This window comes from Schistocerca piceifrons, chromosome X (genome assembly GCF_021461385.2).
Source record: "Schistocerca piceifrons isolate TAMUIC-IGC-003096 chromosome X, iqSchPice1.1, whole genome shotgun sequence".
NCBI classification, from domain to species: Eukaryota; Metazoa; Arthropoda; class Insecta; order Orthoptera; family Acrididae; genus Schistocerca; species Schistocerca piceifrons.
The window spans coordinates 254,451,057-254,472,229 of record NC_060149.1 but is presented as its reverse complement, the minus strand read 5'-3'; the positions used below and the strand labels follow the sequence as shown (position 1 = coordinate 254,472,229).

The following is a 21,173-nucleotide window of genomic DNA, read 5'->3' as shown; positions in this document are numbered from 1 at the left end:
AGAGGGTAAACAAAGTGAAATATGAAGTAGTGAACGGAGGAAACCGTTCCTGTTATGGGTATAAGACTATAAGTGCTGTGCATAGATGTTCTGTAGGACTGTAATTATGTTGACTACCAAAACAAGTAGCGAGTTGTTGCTGCGCTTGAGACTGGCATACTCGATCTCCACATGGACTGATAGACAATACATGAGCTGTAGAGCAAAATCCACTCAATTAAAATTATAGGAGTGCATACAAAAACGAATTAAGAAAAATACACGCAACAAAACATCTGGCTGCAGAACAGCCCACGTCTACAAGACTAAAATTCCATGGTACGAGTTGGCGGATTCTTTTTTAAGAAAAATAGTTCACAGGAGAAAAGCTTACAGAATTCTGGAAAGCTGAATTCTTTATTCAGTATTAATTTATTTAGAATGTCACAGAAGTGCTTTACGTTCACAAATTGTAGCTAAAAAAATTAAAATAACTTATATGGTCTTCCAGTACAATTTCTTTCAGCACGGTCGCTGACCAACTGAGCTGACGTCTTTCCTTTATTCAGCCACGAACCCAAACACGTTTCTTATTTTTTTAAATGTCTTGTCATATGCGGTGATTTCCTGAAAACAAGCATTAACTCCTGACAACTCGTACAGCTGCCAAAACTTTCATTTTACGCACGATTATGGCACTCACAAAATGACGAAACTGAAGTGCACACTGGTGGCGCCGTGTCTATGGACATATACGAAATCACTGGCGTGCAACTCGTTGCATGCAACGACTGGCTCAAGCCAGTGTCGTCATGTAGACTAGGCTTTATAGTAAGATAGTACCACAAATTTATTTTCTCCCCAGTTCTACTGAATACCTCCTCATTAGCTATATGATCTACTCACCCAGTCTTCATCGTTCTTCCTTGGCACCACATTTCAAAAGCTTCTGTTCTCTTCTTGTCTAAACTGCTTATTCTTCCCGTTTCACTTTCCTACACGGCTACACACCAGACAAATACATCTATATCCAATCTCTGCAAACCATTGTTTAGCGCACTGCAGAGGATACGTCCCAGAGTACCAGTTATTAGGGCTATTTCTTGTCCTATTCACGTATGGACTGCGGGAAGAATGAGTCTCTAAATGCCCGCGTGCGTGCTGTAATTAATTTAATCTTGTCCTCACGATCACTAAGGGAGCAATATTTAGGGGGCTGTGGTATAATTTAAATCAAGTTATTGAAAAATTGTATGTAGGCTTTTTCAGGATAACTTACGTCTATCTTTAAGAATCTACCAGTTCATTTCTTGCGACATCTCTCTGCTATTCTCCTGCGAGTCAAACAAACATGTGACAATTTGTGTTTCCGTTCTCTGTATAATTCAGTATCCCCTGTTAGTTCTATTTGGTATGGGTCCCACATACTTGAATAGTTTTGTAGAATTGGTGGCACGAGTGATTTGTAGGCAATCTCCTTTGTAGACTGATTGCAATTCTCTAATGTTCTGCCAATAAACCGAAGTCTGCTGCCTTACCCACGACTGAGCCTATGTGACGTTCCAATTCATGTCCCTGAAAAGTGTTACACCCAGATATATGTATGAGCTGACCGATTCCAACATTGATTTACAGAAATTATAGTCATAGGATACAACGTTTTTTCTTTTTCTCAAGTGCACACTTCTACATTTCTGAACATTTAAAGCTAATGGCCAATCTTTGACCCTGTCTGAAATCTTATCAAGAGCTGACTGAATATTTGTGCAGCTTCTTTCAGAATGTACTTTATTATACATAACCCCATCATCTGCAGAAAGTCTGAGGTTACTATTAATACTGTCCGCACGGCCATTAATATACAACTTGAATAGCATTCAAAAAACGCTTCTTAATACTTCAGTTTATATTAGGTGTTAACAAATTCCTTTTTTTTTTCAGAAATGCTTTCCATGCTTTAGGCAGTCTGCTTTTTACAACCTCTCTGTATCGATCATCGTCAGTTATTTTTCTGCCCAAATAGTAAAACTCTTCTACTTCTCTTTGTATCACATTTCCTAATCTAATTCCTTCAGTATCACCTGATTTAATTGGAGTACATATCACTACCCCTATTTTGCCTTTGTTGATGTCCATCTTGTATTTTTCTTCCAAGACACTATCCATTCATTTCACCTGCTCTTCCAAGTCCTTTGCTGTCTCTGACAGAATTATACTGTCATCAGTGAGCCTCTAACTTTTTATTTCTTCTCCTTGAACTTTAATTACACCTCCAAATTTTTCTTTGGTTTTATTTATTGTAGGCGTAATGTACAGATTGAATAACGACAGGAATAAGCTACAACCCTGTCTCACTCCTTTCGCTTCTACTTTCCTTTCATGCCCTTCAAGTTATAGCTACCGTCTGGTTCCTATGTAAGTTGTAAATAATCTTTTGCTCCGTGCATTTTATTCCTGCTCCTTGTTGATATTATTTCAGAAACTAACAGCCACAATAGATTATGTCCTCCAATCTGCTTACTATGCACTGTAAATAATAACATATTGCAGTATTAGGTGAAGATTTCAACTTACCAGGTATAGACTGATGTTGGTGAAGTCCCATACTCCTTCACAGAGTGTATGGGACGATGCGGCAGACCCGCACTGCTGTACTAGACAAGGTCCTTGTGGAGGTGGTTTGCCATTGCCTTCCTCCGACCGCAATGGGGATGAATGATGATGAAGACGACACAACAACATCCAGTCATCTCGAGGTAGGTGAAAATCCTTGACCCCGCCGGGAATCGAACCCGGGATCCCGTGCTCGGGAAGCGAGAAGGCTACCGCGAGACCACGAACTGCGGAGGCTATACACTGGGAGACTCAAATCATTAGATCAGGTATAAGGGGTAGGGAATCGCGTGAAATTGTCAAATGCTTTCTCCAAAAATTACTTTGAGCAGTTAATCAGAGAACGACTCGTGAATCGAATATGTTAAATGCGTGTGACAAACAGACCCGAACTTTTCAACTCAGCGCAGAAACAGTGAATCAGTGATCAAAGGCGTTACAGCATCACTGACTACGACTGTTCAAATGGTTCAAATGGCTCTGAGCACTATGGGACTTAACATCTGAGGTCATCAGTCCCCTGGAACTTAGAACTACTTAAACCTAACTAACCTAAGGACATCACACATATCCATGCCCGAGGCAGGATTCGAACCTGCGACCGTAGTGGTCGCGCGGTTCCAGACTGTAGCGCCTAGAACCGCTCGGCCACATGGGCCGGCGACTACGACTGTAATTAGGAATGTACAGAAAGGTAGGAAGAGCTTTCTGTTCAGCAAGAGCGACAGGAAACAGATTACCTGAGCGTTCAGCGTGAAATTTTCACATCCAACACTAATAAGGCTGAGTATCAATGAAAAAAGTTCAAGTGCATTATACAATACACTTTAGACAGGTCACGTACCAAGCAAAGTTGAGGGAGATGGACAAGACCCGCCATTGTGTTGGAAAGCTACTACGAAATTAAGAGAACTTCATTGCATAGTTAAACGTAGCTAAAACCTAGCACACAAAAATTAAATGTGGTCAAAATTAATGTGAGGAGAGCCATGCGTGAAGCGTTCAACGATTTCGAAAGTAAAATTCTCTCTACCGACTTGACAGGAAATCCCAAGGAGTTTTGATTTTATGTTTAATCAGTAAAACGATCGAAGCCGTCTCTCCGGACACTCTATGACCACAATGGTACTGAAACGGATGACGACACAGAAACGGCCGAAATACTGAACGTGTTTAGCAAAACTGTTACACAGAAGAAGATCACACTGTGGTACTTCATTCAAATTGTCGCACGAATGAGAAAATAGCTGATATCGAAATAAGTGATCAAGGGATAGAAAAGCAACTGAAATCGCTCAACAGAGAGAAGGCCAGTGTAGGAGTGAAGTATTCCTGATGATTGAAAAAAAAAGTATAGGTCATTTCCATTTTCAAGAAGGGTCGTCGAAAGATGCACAAAACTATACGCCTATATCCCCGACGTCGGTTTGTTGTAAAATTTTGGAACGTGTTTTATGCTCATGTATTATGACATTTCTGGAAACCGAAAACTTCCTCTATAGAAGTCAACATGGGTTCTAAAAACGACGACGCCGCGCGGGATTAGCCGAGCGGTATAAGGCGCTACAGTCATGGACTGTGTGGCTGGTCACGGCGGAGGTTCGAGTCCTCCCTCGGGCATGGGTGTGTGTGTTTGTCCTTAGGATAATTTAGGTTAAGTAGTGTGTAAGCTTAGGGACTGATGACCTTAGCAGTTAAGTCCCATAAGATTTCACACACATTAGAACATTTTTGAAAAACGACGACCTTGTGACACCTAGCTCGTTCTGTTCGTTCATGAGATTCAGAGGCGGCCGAACTTCCCCGCATGGGGCCTCCCGGCCAACAATGCCATACGATCATCATCATCATCAAGGCATTCGATCAGTTCCGCACTGCCACATACTGAATAAAATTCGAGCGTACGGAATATAAGACCAACTTTGATTATATGAAGATGTTATCTGTTCTTTCGGACCATCTTCATATACACTCCTGGAAATTGAAATAAGAACACCGTGAATTCATTGTCCCAGGAAGGGGAAACTTTATTGACACATTCCTGGGGTCAGATACATCACATGATCACACTGACAGAACCACAGGCACATAGACACAGGCAACAGAGCATGCACAATGTCGGCACTAGTACAGTGTATATCCACCTTTCGCAGCAATGCAGGCTGCTATTCTCCCATGGAGACGATCGTAGAGATGCTGGATGTAGTCCTGTGGAACGGCTTGCCATGCCATTTCCACCTGGCGCCTCAGTTGGACCAGCGTTCGTGCTGGACGTGCAGACCGCGTGAGACGACGCTTCATCCAGTCCCAAACGTGCTCAATGGGGGACAGATCCGGAGATCTTGCTGGCCAGGGTAGTTGACTTACACCTTCTAGAGCACGTTGGGTGGCACGAGATACATGCGGACGTGCATTGTCCTGTTGGAACAGCAAGTTCCCTTGCCGGTCTAGAAATGGTAGAACGATGGGTTCGATGACGGTTTGGATGTACCGTGCACTATTCAGTGTCCCCTCGACGATCACCAGTGGTGTACGGCCAGTGTAGGAGATCGCTCCCCACACCATGATGCCGGGTGTTGGCCCTGTGTGCCTCGGTCGTATGCAGTCCTGATTGTAGCGCTCACCTGCACGGCGCCAAACACGCATACGACCATCATTGGCACCAAGGCAGAAGCGACTCTCATCGCTGAAGACGACACGTCTCCATTCGTCCCTCCATTCACGCCTGTCGCGACACCACTGGAGGCGGGCTGCACGATGTTGGGGCGTGAGCGGAAGACGGCCTAACGGTGTGCGGGACCGTAGCCCAGCTTCATGGAGACGGTTGCGAATGGTCCTTGCCGATACCCCAGGAGCAACAGTGTCCCTAATTTGCTGGGAAGTGGCGGTGCGGTCCCCTACGGCACTACGTAGGATCCTACGGTCTTGACGTGCATCCGTGCGTCGCTGCGGTCCGGTCCCAGGTCGACGGGCACGTGCACCTTCCGCCGACCACTGGCGACAACATCGATGTACTGTGGAGACCTCACGCCCCACGTGTTGAACAATTCGGCGGTACGTCCACCCGGCCACCCGCATGCCCACTATACGCCCTCGCTCAAAGTCCGTCAACTGCACATATGGTTCACGTCCACGCTGTCGCGGCATGCTACCAGTGTTAAAGACTGCGATGGAGCTCCGTATGCCACGGCAAACTGGCTGCCACTGACGGCGGCGGTGCACAAATGCTGCGCAGCTAGCGCCATTCGACGGCCAACACCGCGGTTCCTGGTGTGTCCGCTGTGCCGTGCGTGTGATCATTGCTTGTACAGCCCTCTCGCAGTGTCCGGAGCAAGTATGGTGGGTTTGACACACCGGTGTCAATGTGTTCTTTTTTCCATTTCCAGGAGTGTAGTTAAGGCTAACCGGCCATTGACCTTCTTCTTCTGTGCTGGATGCACACGCATTGCCCGAACTCTTACGGGACTCGGTAAGATTGACTGCCGCGAGTAATGAGTGTAATGGGCAGGGGCACTATGAATGTAGTGTGTGGAAATTAAGTTGGGAATTTGGGGTCTCACGGGGAGCGTGCAAGGGATAAATACCTGAAGTCGCATTATCCTATGTGACCTCGGTGGCTCAGATGGCGTCTGCCATGTAAGCAGGAGATCCCTGGTTCGAGTCCCGGTCGGGACACACATTTTTCAACTGTCCCCGTTGAGCTTAGGGTCTTGATCTGCCAGCACGGTAGCTCAGCGTGTTTGGTCAGAGGGTTAGCTGCCCTCTGTAATAAAAAACTGAGTGAACAGATCAAGTATGAGCTTGAACGGGTGCCATGGGACGTCCGCCCCGAACAAACGCAACGAATAATGCCGGAACGGTAGCTCAGCGTGTTTGGTCAGAGGGTTAGCTGCCCTCTGTAATGAAAAAAAACTTGAGTTAATCGATCAATAACGAACTTAAACGGATGTTTTACGACGTCCGCCCCGAGCAGATGCAACGAACAAAATGAGATTTGCTGGCACGGTAGCTCAACGTGTTCGGTCAGAGGGCTGCGTGCTCTCTGTAATAAAAAAAAACTGAGTCAAAGAATCAACGATCAACTTGAACGGATGTCTTGTGACGTCCGCCCAGACCAAACGCAACGAAAAAAAAAAATGATGGATAGAGCGTCTGCCATGTAAGAAGGAGATCCCCGGTTCGAGTCCCTGTCAGGGCACACATGTTCAACTGTCCCCGTTGATGTACCGGTATATCAACGCCTGTCGACAGCTTGGGGGCTTGATTTAATTATCATTTCAACTTTGAGATTGGACTGAAGAGTTTCTAGCAAACAGAAAACAGCGTGTCATTCTCACTGGAGAGAAATATTCAGACGTAAAATTAACTTCAGGAGTACCCCAAGGGAACGTTATACGCAGGTCCATTACTTTACTTTTCACAATATGTAAATGACATAGTAGACAACTTCGGAAGTTTCCTGATGCTTCTGACAGATGATTCTGTTTTATAAAGAGAAGTTAATTGTACCGAAATGCAGGAAGATCTGCAGGTGATCGACCTTGGTGTAAGGAATGGTTCTTGACCACCAACACAAACAAATGTAACGTATTGCGCATAGATACACACAAAGACCCATTATTGTCACGGCTGGTTCGAGAACATTTTTCTACGCAAAAGACTTACCATTTGGCGCCCCCCCCCCCCCCGCCCATCCCTCCCTCTTTTTCCCTTGCGTATTTTCGCCCGCGTCAGTTTTCGCTACTAAATGTGTTACGCACGGCGGCTTGCCTCGCTTGTGCCATAAACGGGCCCTGATTATTGTATGATTACACGATTGCAGGACAATCACTAGAAGCAGTTATTTCCATAAAATAGCTATTCGTAGGAGCGATTTAAAGTGAACGACCACATAAAAGTAGTCGCAGGGAAGCAGGTGCCAGACTGAGATTCAGTGGACGGATCTTCAGGTAATGTAGACCGTCAGCAAAAGAGCTGCTGTACAAGTCCTCGCAGCGGGAATACTTGAATGCCGTTCATCAATATGGGATCTGTACCATATAGAACTGTTAGAGGAAATAGTAAAGAGCAGCACGTTTCGTTACGGGTTCATTTAGTGAGGAAGAAAGTGTCGTGGAGATGATCAACCGACTCCATGGTAGATGCTGCAAGAGAGACGTTCTGCATCACGGTGTGGTTTACTGTTAGTGTTCTGGAAGCATACGTTCCTAGAAGAGTCACCAAACATATTGTTTCGTCCAATGTCCAGCGAAGGAGTCCTTATTTCAGATTTAAATGTCTCGAAAAATGAGATCGATAGACGAGTGCAATAAACGATATGTTTATTGTGAAAGCTGCGAGAATTCTATACAGGTTGTAAAGAAGTTTAGAAATAGTTCCAAAAGCTGCTAACAGATAGCGCTGTAATCGCAACCCGATAAATAGTGTGCCACAGCACTTTAGTTCCACCGTTGAAACGGAAGAGGTTAGTTTGCTGAAGGAAGGGGGTGAAATCATGTATTCCACTGCTCAACGTGTTTTTATGGCACTAGAATGCCACAGTTTAGAACAAGGCGCTGTTTTCAAACACGATGGAATGTTCCATGACGGCTCGATGCGAAAACCATTCGCAAGCTCTTTGCCACATTCCAACAGACAGGTTGCATGGCCGATAATATGGCGGGGAATGTGGGCTGCAGACAAAGTGTAGTTATTCCTGAAAATGCCGCCATAGAATCTGAAACTATTCAGCACAATCCAAGGAAATCTGTCGGAAGAATTGCAACAGAGACTGGTTTGAAGCGGTCCAGCAAGCAAAAGATACTGAGACAGAATCTACTCATGTTCTCATTCAAAATCCAAAGCCACCAGGCCATACCTGTACGATATGTACGGCAGAGGGCTGACTCTGCGAACCAGGAGTGATAATGAGGAATTTGATGTTGGCTGCATCTAGTTCACAGATGAAACCCACTTCCATCTGAATGGAGCCGTGAATAAACAGAACTGGTGATTTTAGGCTTCAGAAAATACCCTTTTGTGTGTAGAGAAACCACTGTATTCTCCCAAAGTTATTGTTTGGACTGCGGTATACAGCATCTGCATTATTGTCCCTTTTTTCGTATGATAAACGATCACTATTGAATATTACGTTACAACTTTGTCGCCATAAAGCTGCTGGCACTGAAGGATCGACAAGGTATTGAATGGTTCATGCAAGATGGGGCCAGACCACATCGCACCGAACATGCGCTTCGCTTTCTCGATGAATTCTTCGGGAATAGAGTCACTGTGTTGGATTATAGTAAATTTACTGGCGCAGGGATGGATTGGCCTCCATATCCACCCGATCTGACCTCTTATGACTGCTTCTTGTGAGGCACGTTGAAAGACACTGTCGAGCGGAACCATATCACCACTCTGGACGAGCTTGAGTCGGCGATCTGTGTGACCCCTGAATCAACTTCCGTTGTGACACTAAAAGATGTGATGGCAAATTTAGTTATTCTTTTGCGCCACCTCCATATGGCGAGTGGTGCACATATAGAAAAGATAGCGATGTGATTGCAAAGACTGCTTGCAGAGGACTGATACTGTACGAGCTGCACAGCGTCCATCGCCATCTGTTAGCAGCTTTTCGAACAATTTCGAAATTTCCATATAACTTTTGTTTAAAATTCTTACAGCTTTCACAGTAAACATACATTTTGTTGCACTCGTCTCTATCTTAATTTTCGAGATATTAATTTAGTTTTGAGAACGAGAACTTTTTCGCTGGACATTGTGAATTTCTTGCACAAAGACCATGAAGATTTGAGGCCAAACGGAGGCTTAAGGAAATCATCCTTCCCGCGAAATATTCGCGACTGGAATAAACAAAAGGGGGGTTGCGGGTGAATGTAACAGTGGTACATAAAGCACCCTTCACCAGATACCGTAAGATGGCTTGCGTTGTAAGTAGGTAAGATGTAAGTAGGTAATGTTACCGGTAATTACACTGTCAGGCTGTCACTGCTAGTGGTTAACAGTAAGTCAATGTATTTAGTAGCTTCTCCAAATTCTAGGATTTACTAAAGGAGAAAATTTTCATTACCTGAAGTTGAACGCCCGACAGATGAAATCTCTCGCTTCGGCACATTCTCGCTCACAGACCGGAAGTGACGGCGCCGACACAAACCTCCGTATAAACTGTCGTCTCATGCGCAGACGAACGCCCACCTGAGAAACAACAGTCGGTTTATGGATATCGTTATTCTTAATACTAATGCAATAATTTTTAGGTACGAAGCAAAAAAATTTCTTTCCCTTCCAGAACATGCAGCTGATGTGCGATGCTCTCCAAGGAACAATGTTTGATGGATGGCTATGTTTGACATTTGCACCAATGGCCAAATGTTGTAGGATCTTGGGATACAATTTTCAGTATTTCACTAAATATAGTAACAGCATGTGTATGATTAGCTTGGCCGAAGATAATGGCACTAACATTAGTAAAATATGTATTTCGAGATGGTTACTAAAAAAAGGTCGTACCAGTACAATACACCCGAGGCTATTCGAGTAATATACAGAAAGACGTCACATATTGTACAAAGGGAGAAATTACAATGGGAATCCCACACGGTTCGATCACTGGTTCGCAACTGTTCTTGCTTTAACTTAATGATGAACTCAAAAGAGAATCGTGACTATTAGCTAGTTAATAAGAATGGGGGTACACATTAAAAAAATATTGTCAGTAATGCTAATTTTCTGTCGCTCATCAGTATTTGCCCTTTGGAGTTGAGAATACACTTTATTCGTGCATAATACCAGACTTTGATGAGTGGTCTTATAATTTCTACGATACGTACTCATTGTTTGCAGTCTTAGTTTTAATTAATTAGTTAGCTAGTTACATGTTCCATAGATCATTTGAACGATTCTTTTATCGAAATGATATGGAAGGAGTCAGTTTACAGGATACGTATACATGATTAGTGTTAACATTAACGAACACATTATCATCTTATTCCTACTCATGCAATTACACTTAACTCCAAGAGAAATGATTTTAAAATGGGGTTAATACTTGCTTCGCTACCTGTCAACATTTCATGCTATTGGACAAATGATCAAAAATTTTTATTGCTGCGTATTCAACTCCTCTCTGAGCCACAGACAATTTTAACAATGGGTAATAAAGGTCATTTTTCCCTCTAGTATTGTAGGTATGTGCAACATAATTCTTCTCTAATTGTGATGGATTGCTTATGACGAATTTCATTAGCGAAAATACACTCCTGGAAATTGAAATAAGAACACCGTGAATTCATTGTCCCAGGAAGGGGAAACTTTATTGACACATTCCTGGGGTCAGATACATCATACGATCACACTGACAGAACCACAGGCACATAGACACAGGCAACAGAGCATGCACAATGTCGGCACTAGTACATTGTATATCCACCTTTCGCAGCAATGCAGGCTGCTATTCTCCCATGGAGACGATCGTAGAGATGCTGGATGTAGTCCTGTGGAACGGCTTGCCATGCCATTTCCACCTGGCGCCTCAGTTGGACCAGCGTTCGTGCTGGACGTGCAGACCGCGTGAGACGACGCTTCATCCAGTCCCAAACATGCTCAATGGGGGACAGATCCGGAGATCTTGCTGGCCAGGGTAGTTGACTTACACCTTCTAGAGCACGTTGGGTGGCACGGGATACATGCGGACGTGCATTGTCCTGTTGGAACAGCAAGTTCCCTTGCCGGTCTAGGAATGGTAGAACGATGGGTTCGATGACGGTTTGGATGTACGGTGCACTATTCAGTGTCCCCTCGACGATCACCAGTGGTGTACGGCCAGTGTAGGAGATCGCTCCCCACACCATGATGCCGGGTGTTGGCCCTGTGTGCCTCGGTCGTATGCAGTCCTGATTGTGGCGCTCACCTGCACGGCGCCAAACACGCATACGACCATCATTGGCACCAAGGCAGAAGCGACTCTCATCGCTGAAGACGACACGTCTCTATTCGTCCCTCCATTCACGCCTGTCGCGACACCACTGGAGGCGGGCTGCACGATGTTGGGGCGTGAGCGGAAGACGGCCTAACGGTGTGCGGGACCGTAGCCCAGCTTCATGGAGACGGTTGCGAATGGTCCTCGCCGATACCCCAGGAGCAACAGTGTCCCTAATTTGCTGGGAAGTGGCGGTGCGGTCCCCTACGGCACTGCGTAGGATCCTGGCACCACTGGCGACAACATTGATGTACTGTGGAGACCTCACGCCCCACGTGTTGAGCAATTCGGCGGTACGTCCACCCGGCCTCCCGCATGCCCACTATACGCCCTCGCTCAAAGTCCGTCAACTGTTGCTTGTACAGCCCTCTCGCAGTGTCCGGAGCAAGTGTGGTGGGTCTGACACACCGGTGTCAATGTGTTCTTTTTTCCATTTCCAGGAGTGTATGTATTGTGACGTCGCAGTTAAAACGCCTACCTCGCTGAAGAGGTAGCTTCATGACGTTCGTGGGTGAACACCTCATATAGTTCTTACTACTCGCCTTTATGTAATCAATACTTTCTTTCTAAGTGATGAGTTACCCCAGAAAATTATTAAGTGAGACATTATTGAATGGAAATATGCAAACTATGTCAGGAGGCTGATACGTTTGTTTCCAATGTTAGTAATCATACAAAAAGCAAAAGTAGCTGAATCTAATTGTTTGAGAAGCTTAGTAATACACTTCTTCCAGTTCAAGTTTTCATCAATATGTACACCTAAAAATTTGGAGCATTCTACCCCATTTACCGACTCCTGCTCATGTGGATTCGAAATTCGTTGTTGGTAAAGAGCACATTGGAGTTCGTCAGTCACTGATTTTGACGTTAGTGAATATTGTGTAATCGAGGAGAAATTTGCAAGAGGTAATGATTTATATATTCACGCGTGCTTTATAACAAATGAAATGTTTTTATTTTGTCTTACCTTTTTGTTTTTTCGAGTTCTGTGTCATTAGGTCTTCGTCAATTTGTTAACTTTGATACGCGTATGTTTTTTCTTAATGAATGCTTGTGTCTAGTGCTGATCCTTCCGAGGCGAAAGAAGGTAGCAGTCTGCTAAACAGTCCCACCAGTCAACGTGTATTGTTGCGAGATGTTACTCACGTTGCTTAGGGCTTTGGGTTGTTTTGGGGAAGGAGACCAGACGGCGAGGTCATCGGTCTCATCGGATTAGGGAAGGACGGGGAAGGAAGTCGGCCGTGCCCTTTGAAAGGAACCATCCCGGCATTTGCCTGGAGCGATTTAGGGAAATCACGGAAAACCTAAATCAGGATGGCCGGACGCGGGATTGAACCGTCGTCCTCCCGAATGCAAGTCCAGTGTTTAACCTCTGCGCCACCTCGCTCGGTGCGTTGCTTAGGTATGGCAACCACAAAAACTGAGAAGCTATCGTAAGTCCAGGATCCTCAATGAATATTTAAAACTTAAAATACTGTCCTTCATTCATAAAACAGAAAACAGATAAACTGAAAAGACGAGAACAGTTAAAAGCCCCCCCCCCCCCCGCCCCCCACGCACACACAGCTACTCTTTGTTGGAGAGTCTGGCAAGCGTGCATCCCATGGAAGTGGTTCGCTCCGACTTAGCTGCCTGTGATGTGGATACCGATCCAACATAACCGAACATCCACGTGTCGCTACACTGTGGCATTGCCCAGGTTGGGCATATACTACAAACTTACTTTAAATTTAAAATTATTTAACGTAACCTGTTATAATAACCTGCCTATTGTTGATTCCAACTAAGATGCTGTACTTCTAGCCATATTTTATTAACAATATCTAGAATGCTTTCCTCTGATTTATAGTCAAGATACACAGTATGTTGTATTTGATTCCGCTATAACTGAGTGCTGAATAATGAGCCTCAGCCAGTGTTGAAATTGGCACACAGATAGAGAAGAAGTAGTTACAAAACTCGAAATTGTTGGCTTTGAATTTAACCTCGCCCTCCCCCTCCTCGTCATTCTCTCCGTGATCACCCATGACAACAGTATGCTGTATCCAGGAAGCCAGTGGTGGTACTCTTGGTGAAATGTTGCACCATTTTTCGACTAATGTCCTTTGATGTTGTCTGAAGACGACGCTCTTTTAATATAGCTACTACAGGTTCCAGGCTGCCATTTCTGGAACCCCTTCTGACAGTTTCCCATACTCGTATGGTGCTACATCTACATCTACATAGTTACTCCGCAATTCACACTTAAGCGCCTGGCAGAGGGTTTATCGAACCATTTTCATACTACTTCTCTGCCATTCCACTCTCGAATGGTGCGTGGGAAAAAGAAACACCTAAATCTTTCCGTTCGAGCTCTGATTTCTCTTATTTTATTATGATGATCATTTCTCCGTACGTAGGTGGATGTCAACAAAACATTTTCGCTAGAGGAATGATTGATTTGGTTCATGAATGCTTGGTATGACCTATTATTGTTCTCATCAGTGGGTCGTAAGGCCTTTGTCCTGACCACCAGAAACACTGGAAGGTTCTTTGTAGTTAGCTGGCATTTGAACCTTCTCATAGCTGCACATCTGTCCTTGAGTGCTGAATTACACTCTTCACTCCACGGAGGAAAATATTGCCTTTGGCCCGAAGATAGTGTAATGGAGGCATCAGGATAGTGTAATGGAGGCATCAGCGAGGTGGTGAATCCCATTCATTATGCGAGCCACACAATCTCGGACGCTATTACAGCCGGTTGTCTGTATAGCACCCAATTAGCCTTGCTGAACATTCATTTGTACACCTAATTTTCAGGCACTAATCGATCTGGTTAGTGTATCCTTACCGGGAAAGAATCACTGGAGGGAAACGTGTCGACCATTGTCCACTGATTTTCGCCAAGGAACATACTAACTGATAATTGGTAGAGATGAAGCATGTATCAGTATCCAATTGTGTTCTCCCGACCATAAAGGGCCTCTGAAAACCTCAGCTTCTTAACAGTTCTGTCTCTTGGAAACATTGTAACTGAGCTTCATAATACGAGGGTAAGTCAATTATTATCCGCAAAGTTGTTATAAAATTTTATTGTAACCAAATAAGAAACTTGCAAGAAGGTCATTTTTCGACATAGTCTCCTTGCGTGTCAACAAACTTGGTCCATCTTTGTACAAGCTTCCTGATGCCCTCATAAAAGAAGGTTCTCGGTTGAGCTGCGAGCCAGGAATGCACCGCTTCTTTCACTGAGGAAAGTCGACGACCCCTCAGTACCTGTTTGAGTGGACCAGACAAGTGATAGTCAGTAGGTGCAAGATCGGGACTATATGGAGGATGATCCAGTACTTCAAATTTGAGTTTCTGGAGCGTTTCAGCAATGTGGGCAGCAGTATGCGGACGGGAATTGTCGTGCAACAACGCAACACCTTTTGACAGCAGTCCTCGGTGTTTGCTTCGAATTGCAGGCTTTAGCCTGGCAGTAAGCCTCTCACTGTAACGTACACTGTTTATTGTTGTGCCGCTTTCCCCATAATGTTCCAGTACTGGACCTTGTGCGTCCCAAAACACCGTAAGCATCTATTTTCCTGCGGACGGTTGGGTCTTGAACTTTTTCTTGCACGGCGAATTTGGATTAATGATCCAGTCTAAGAAGTTGTCCCCTTCGTTACCATAGCGATCCATATGTTTTTTGCAGATCTCCAAGCGCGTTTGTTTATGCAACTGCGTGAGTTGTTTTGGGACCCATCTTGCACAAACTTTATGAAACACAAGTCTGTTGTGGATGATTTCGTAGGTAGAACCGTGACTAATTTGCACACGATGTGCCACTTCGTCAACAGTTAATCGTCTGCCTAAGAGAATCATTTCACGTGAACGCTCAATGGTCGGTCGTCCGGTTCCTTCATCGTGCGTAACACTTGTGAGACCATTTCGGAATTTTTAAATCCATTCGTAGACACTCCGTTGTGGCAAAACACTGTTCCCGTAGTGTGCCGAAAGTCTTCCCACCACAAAAAACGGATCACTGAACGTTGCTCTTCTTTGGTGCAAATAGACAGCGGAGCAGCCATGATTAACAGCACGGCAGCGGTAACGAAACTAACCTAGCAGCTTGAAAATTGCAAAGATATAACAACAAATAAACAAAGCATGCGTCATCAACGTAAAACGACAGCACTACCAAAATAAACAAAAATATAACTAAATTGCGGATAATAATTGACTTCCCATCGTACATTATAAGTATGAAAGTTCCAACAGACGAGGAACGGATGGGGAGTACGCTATGAGCCCTGTGCGAATCTCTACAGTGTCGTTAGGAAGCAGGCATAGAAAACATAGCATTACCTTGTATAGCAAGTACACTATTACAGCGATTGCTTGGTTGTGAGGGGGAAAAGCAAAGTGTGATATGTTCAACACAAACGGGTACACCACCGTTAGCCCTCTTCGGTGTAAGTTTGCCTTTTGGTGGAGACTGTAACCTCTTAGCACAAGGGTATTCGTGCCTCTAAATGTGTGTGGGTGTGTTGGAAACAAAGTCATAATGGCCCTCTCTGTGCTAGTTGAAGTTTTCGAATTTATGTTTCACTATACTATCAAGGCTGTTTATTGTTTAGGTTATTCTATGTCTACGTTTTTCTCTTTCTACTGACTGCAAACTTATATCATTGAATCATTCACAGGAGGGACTGGTTTGTTTCCTCTGGCCACCTCCTTTATTTCCCTGGATTTGTTACCTTTGGAGTCATCAGTCTACACTGGTAATGATGTCCCAATGGCTTTTGACCCATGGTTTTGTGTTTCTGTTTAATGATTTGGTATTTTTCTTTCAGTGACGATGATGCTGGTAAATACGTTTTCATCCACCTACATCTACATGGTTACTCTGCAATTCACATTTAAGTGCCTGGCAGACGGTTCATCGAACCACTTTCATACTACTTCTCGACCATTCCACTCTCGAATGGCGCGTGGGAAAAAGGAACACCTAAATCTTTCCGTTCGAGCTCTGATTTCTCTTATTTTGTTATGATGATCATTTCTCCCTACGTAGGTGCGTGTCAACAAAATATTTACGCATTCGGAAGAGAAAGTTGGTGATTGAAATTTCGTAAATATATCTCTCCGCAAAGAAAACCGCCTTTGTTTCATTGACTGCCACCCCAACTCGCGTATCATGTCAGTGACACTTTCAACCCTATTGCGCGATAACACGAAACGAGCTGCCCTTCTTTGCACTTTTTCGAAGTCCTCCGTCAATCCTACCCGGTAAGGATCCCATAGCGCGCAGCTGTATTCCAGCAGAGGACGGACAAGTGTAATGTAGGCTGTCTCTTTATTGGGTTTGTCGCATCTTCTAAGTGTTCTGCCAACAAAGGGCAGTCTTTGTTTCGCCTTCCCCACAATATTATCTATGTGATCTTTCCAATTTAAGTTGCTCGTAATTGTAATTCCTAGGTATTTAGTCGAATTGACAGCCCTTAGATTTGTGAGATTTATCGTATACCCAAAATTTATCGGATTTATTTTAGTATCCATGTGGATGACCTCGCACTTTTCATTGTTTAGTGCTAATTGCCACTTTTCGACCCATGTAGAAATTCTCTCTAGATCATTTTGTAAGTGGAATTGATCGTCTGATGATTTTACTAGACGGTAAATTACAGCGTCAGCTGCAAACAATCTAAGGGGGCTGCTCAGATTATCACCTAGATCATTTATATAAATCAGGAACAGCAGAGGGCCTATGACACTACCTTGCGGAACGCCAGATATCACTTCTGTTCTACTCGATGATTTACCGTCTATCACTACGAACTATGACCTTTCTGAGAGGAAATCACGAATCCAGCCACACAACTGACACGATACTCCATATGCACGCAATTTGATTAATAGCTGTTTGTGAGGAACGGTATCAAAAGCCTTCTGGAAATCTAGGAATATGGAATCGATCTGAGATCCCTTGTCGACAGCACTTGTTACTGTATTCTGTGCTTGGTTTGCATGCTGATGCACCCGTTTGAGGTGATGTGTTACTCTTATTTCGGGTTTCGTTAGTATCTAAAAGCTTTTCTTAACTGTGATGAAGTCGATAGGCAGAAGACCGAGAGAGATCGCACACTGGACTGGCCTTCGGGAGGACAGCAGTATTAATTCCCTCCCGACCATCTAGATGTAGGCTTTCGGTGGTTTTCTTACATCGCGTAAGGTAAATGCCAGATCGTTCCGCTGGAAATGACATGGCCGGTTTCCTACCCAATCCTTCGCCAGTTAGAGCTTGTGTTCCTATTCTAATGACCTCGTCGTCGACGGTACATTAAATCTTAATTTTCTTTCCTTCCTTTTAGTAGGCACCCACACAACGTTCAGCAGTTAAGTTATCCGTGGGCTTTTCAGTCACATACATGTGGATAACAACAGCACAGATGTATGGTATAGGTAACTCGCACGGTCCTTGGCAACAGCTCGTTAGATGGATTGCACAGGAACTGACTGTGTATCTTGGGAAACTGGGGATAGTCAGTGGGCGGGTCTGAGCATCTTGGATCTTACATGGCGTTGTGTTTTCTCAGTTGGCACTAGGAGGCATAATTTATTGCTGACCCTTGGGTATAGGTAATACTGTATGCAGGGTCCAACCCATTAGCAGGGTGATTTTTCTGAGTTAGTTTCCAGGGTGATGTGTGGAGGTGACAGTAGATACCCCGAACCCACCTATCTACGGTTTCTAGGTACAGCCTTAGGTGAATTAACACCTTCCACATATGAAAAAAAAAAGCATTTTGAGTGCAGTTTCTGGAATGTTGCTACAGGGTTTTGGTGGTCTTGGTATCCTGCATGAATGATCTCTCTCTCTCTGTTCATTTAGTCGGTTATTGCCCTCCGTGACTCCATGAACTAAGGCACACCAATTTATTCTGTCCTTTACTTTCTCCCGCGGGCTTTCCTGGTTGAATACATTACTTTTGCGATGCTATCAATCCATTTCAACCTTTGTAGCCCACTTCTCCTTGTGCCTCCGATCTTCCCCAATATTAACGTCTTTTCCAGCGAATCATGTTTTCTAATAATGTGCCCAAGGTAGGCTACTTTTTGTTTCGGTATCAAACCTTCCAAGGAGCAGTCTGGTTTTATTTGCTGTAGTGCTGACCTATTCGTTCTCTTTGCGGTCCATGGAACTTTAAGAAGTTTCCTCCAACACCACTATTCGAAGATATCTATTCTATGCCGTTCAGTCTTTCTTGTTGTGCATCACAACGGGAAGGACCACACCTCTTACTAAACGGATCTTTGTTATTAAAGTTATGTCTCTACTCCTTAAAACATTATCAAGGTAGAACGCTGCCTTTCTGTCAAGTAACAAGCGTCTCCTGATTTCGTGGCTGCAGTCACCATCAGCAGAAATCTGGGAGCCGAGGTAACTGAACAAGGAAACTACCTCCATTGTTTCTGCTTCTGCCTGCCATTAATGAAGTGATAGGCGTAGTTGCCGTAATTTTCGTTTTCTTGACCAAAGATCAATGAATGGAACATGTCTAGCTAACGTAAACAGGTGTTCTATTATGCATTCTACTGTGTATTGTGATTTTTGCACTTAACAGTTATCTACGAGGGTAATCCCAAAAGTAAGGTCTCCTACTTTTTATAAGTAGATAGACCTGTTTACAGCTTGAACATTTAGCTATTGTTCGACATAATCACTATAATCACTATTTCTGTCGATGCATTTTTGTAGACGCTGTGGCAGTTTTTGTATGCCCATGTCATACCAGCTCGCCGCCACGCCTTTCAGAAAGTTATGAACCTCTTGTTTCACCTCGTCGTCGGAGCTGAATCGCTTTCCGGCCAAATGTTCTTTTAACCTAGGGAACAGGTGATAGTCACTGGGCGCCAAGTCAGGACTATAGGGTGGGTGGGTGATTACGTTCCACTGAAACTGTTGCAGGAGTGCAACGGTTTGCCGAGCGATGTGTGGGCGAGCGTTGTCATGGAGAATGTGTACGCCCTTGCTCAACATTCCTCTTCTCCGGTTCTGAATTGCCCGATTGAGTCTCACAGTACCTGTCTGCGTTCATTGTGGTCCCAGCGATTCAGCTCCGACGACGAGGTGAATGAAGAGGTTCATATTTACTCTAATATAACTTTCTGAACAGCATGGCGGTGAGCTGGTATGACATGGGCATACAAAATCTGCCACATCGTCTACAAAAATGCATCGACAGAAATGGTGATTATGTTGAAAAATAGCTAAATGTTCAAGTTGTAAGCCGCGCGGGATTAGCCGAGCGGTCTAGGAGGCGCTGCAGTCATGGAGTGTGCGGCTCGTCCCGGCGGAGGCTCGGGTCCTCCCTCGGGCATGGGTGTGTGTGTTTGTCCTTAGGATACTTTAGGTTAAGTAGTGTGTAAGCTTAGGGACTGACGACCTTAGCAGTTAAGTCCCATAATATTTCCCACACATTTGAACATTCACGTTGTAAATTGATGTAAACCATTGTAGAAATAAACAGGTCTATGTATTTATAAAAAAATAGGAGACCTTACTTTTAGGATTACCCTCGTATGAACGCTACATGTATAGGCATAGTCATGTGCTCAAGGTGCTTTTTGATTGTAAATATTTTATTTCTTACAAACCTTTGTATCATGTGCTACATTTTCTCCACTAATATGACAACTTGGCTGGAGTTTCCAGCTCACAATGAATGCGTTTTGCAACAAAAAGTTTTGAAGACCAGAATACGACAGCAAAGTTCAAATGTTCAAATGTGTGTGAAATCTTATGGGACTTAACTGCTAAGGTCATCAGTTCCTAAGCTTACACACTACTTAACCTAAATTATCCTAAGGACAAACACACACACCCATGCCCGAGGGAGGACTCGAACCTCCGCCGGGATCAGCCGCACAGTCCACGACTGCAGCGCCTGAGACCGCTCGGCTAATCCCGCGTGGCGACAGCAAAGTCTATAGAAACCAGTTGCCGATAATAAAGAAGTAGTTACGCGATCTTGGCTGTAGAAAGTTTTTTTTACCAAGTGAAACAGATCGCTCCTTCTCATTTCTGAACATGAGAAAATTCAATCAGTACAGTGTATACTTGTTTTGTAAATCAAACTGCAAAACAGTACAGTGTACATCGATCATGCGCTCCCTCACACATACAATTACGATCAATTTTTGTAATGTGCGGCGTATGCCGCGACGAAGAAGAGAAGATTACTTGTCTGAAGCTGTCTCCCTCGTCGCAGCGAGGCGCAGTGAAGGGCGGTCGTCCCGGGGGCGGACCGCCGCCGTAGACGGCGTCCCCGGCTGTGGCGTACGGTGGCACCGGCGGTACGGGAGGCAGGGGCGGACCCGGAGGCCCGGCAGGCCCGGGGTAGTTGCCGTAGCCGCCGCCGCCGCCGCTGGCGCCGTAGTGCCCCCCTGGGCCCGGGTAGCCACCGCCGCCGCTTCCGCCACCGCCGCCTCCGCCGTAGCCACCGTACCCTCCGTAGCCTCCGTGTGGAGGAGAGTATCCAGGTCCGCCAGCTGTCCCAAACAGAGCATTTATTACACTGCATTACATTAGAAGAGCAACTCAACAGCTACAGTCTGTCAGAACCAGAAGGCGAGA

General features: G+C 44.7%; 1 protein-coding gene across 1 annotated transcript in view; it reads right to left on the bottom strand.

Annotated features, from left to right (window-relative positions):
- The window catches only part of LOC124722012, a 190,930-nt gene that overhangs the window by 58,434 nt on the left and 111,323 nt on the right, over positions 1-21,173 (bottom strand). The window contains exons 10-11 of the mRNA XM_047247189.1: positions 20,781-21,088; positions 9,665-9,789 (exon numbers count right to left, since the gene is read on the bottom strand). Of these exons, the coding sequence (XP_047103145.1) occupies positions 9,665-9,789; positions 20,781-21,088 (433 nt within the window). The remainder of the gene's footprint in view (positions 1-9,664; positions 9,790-20,780; positions 21,089-21,173) is intronic.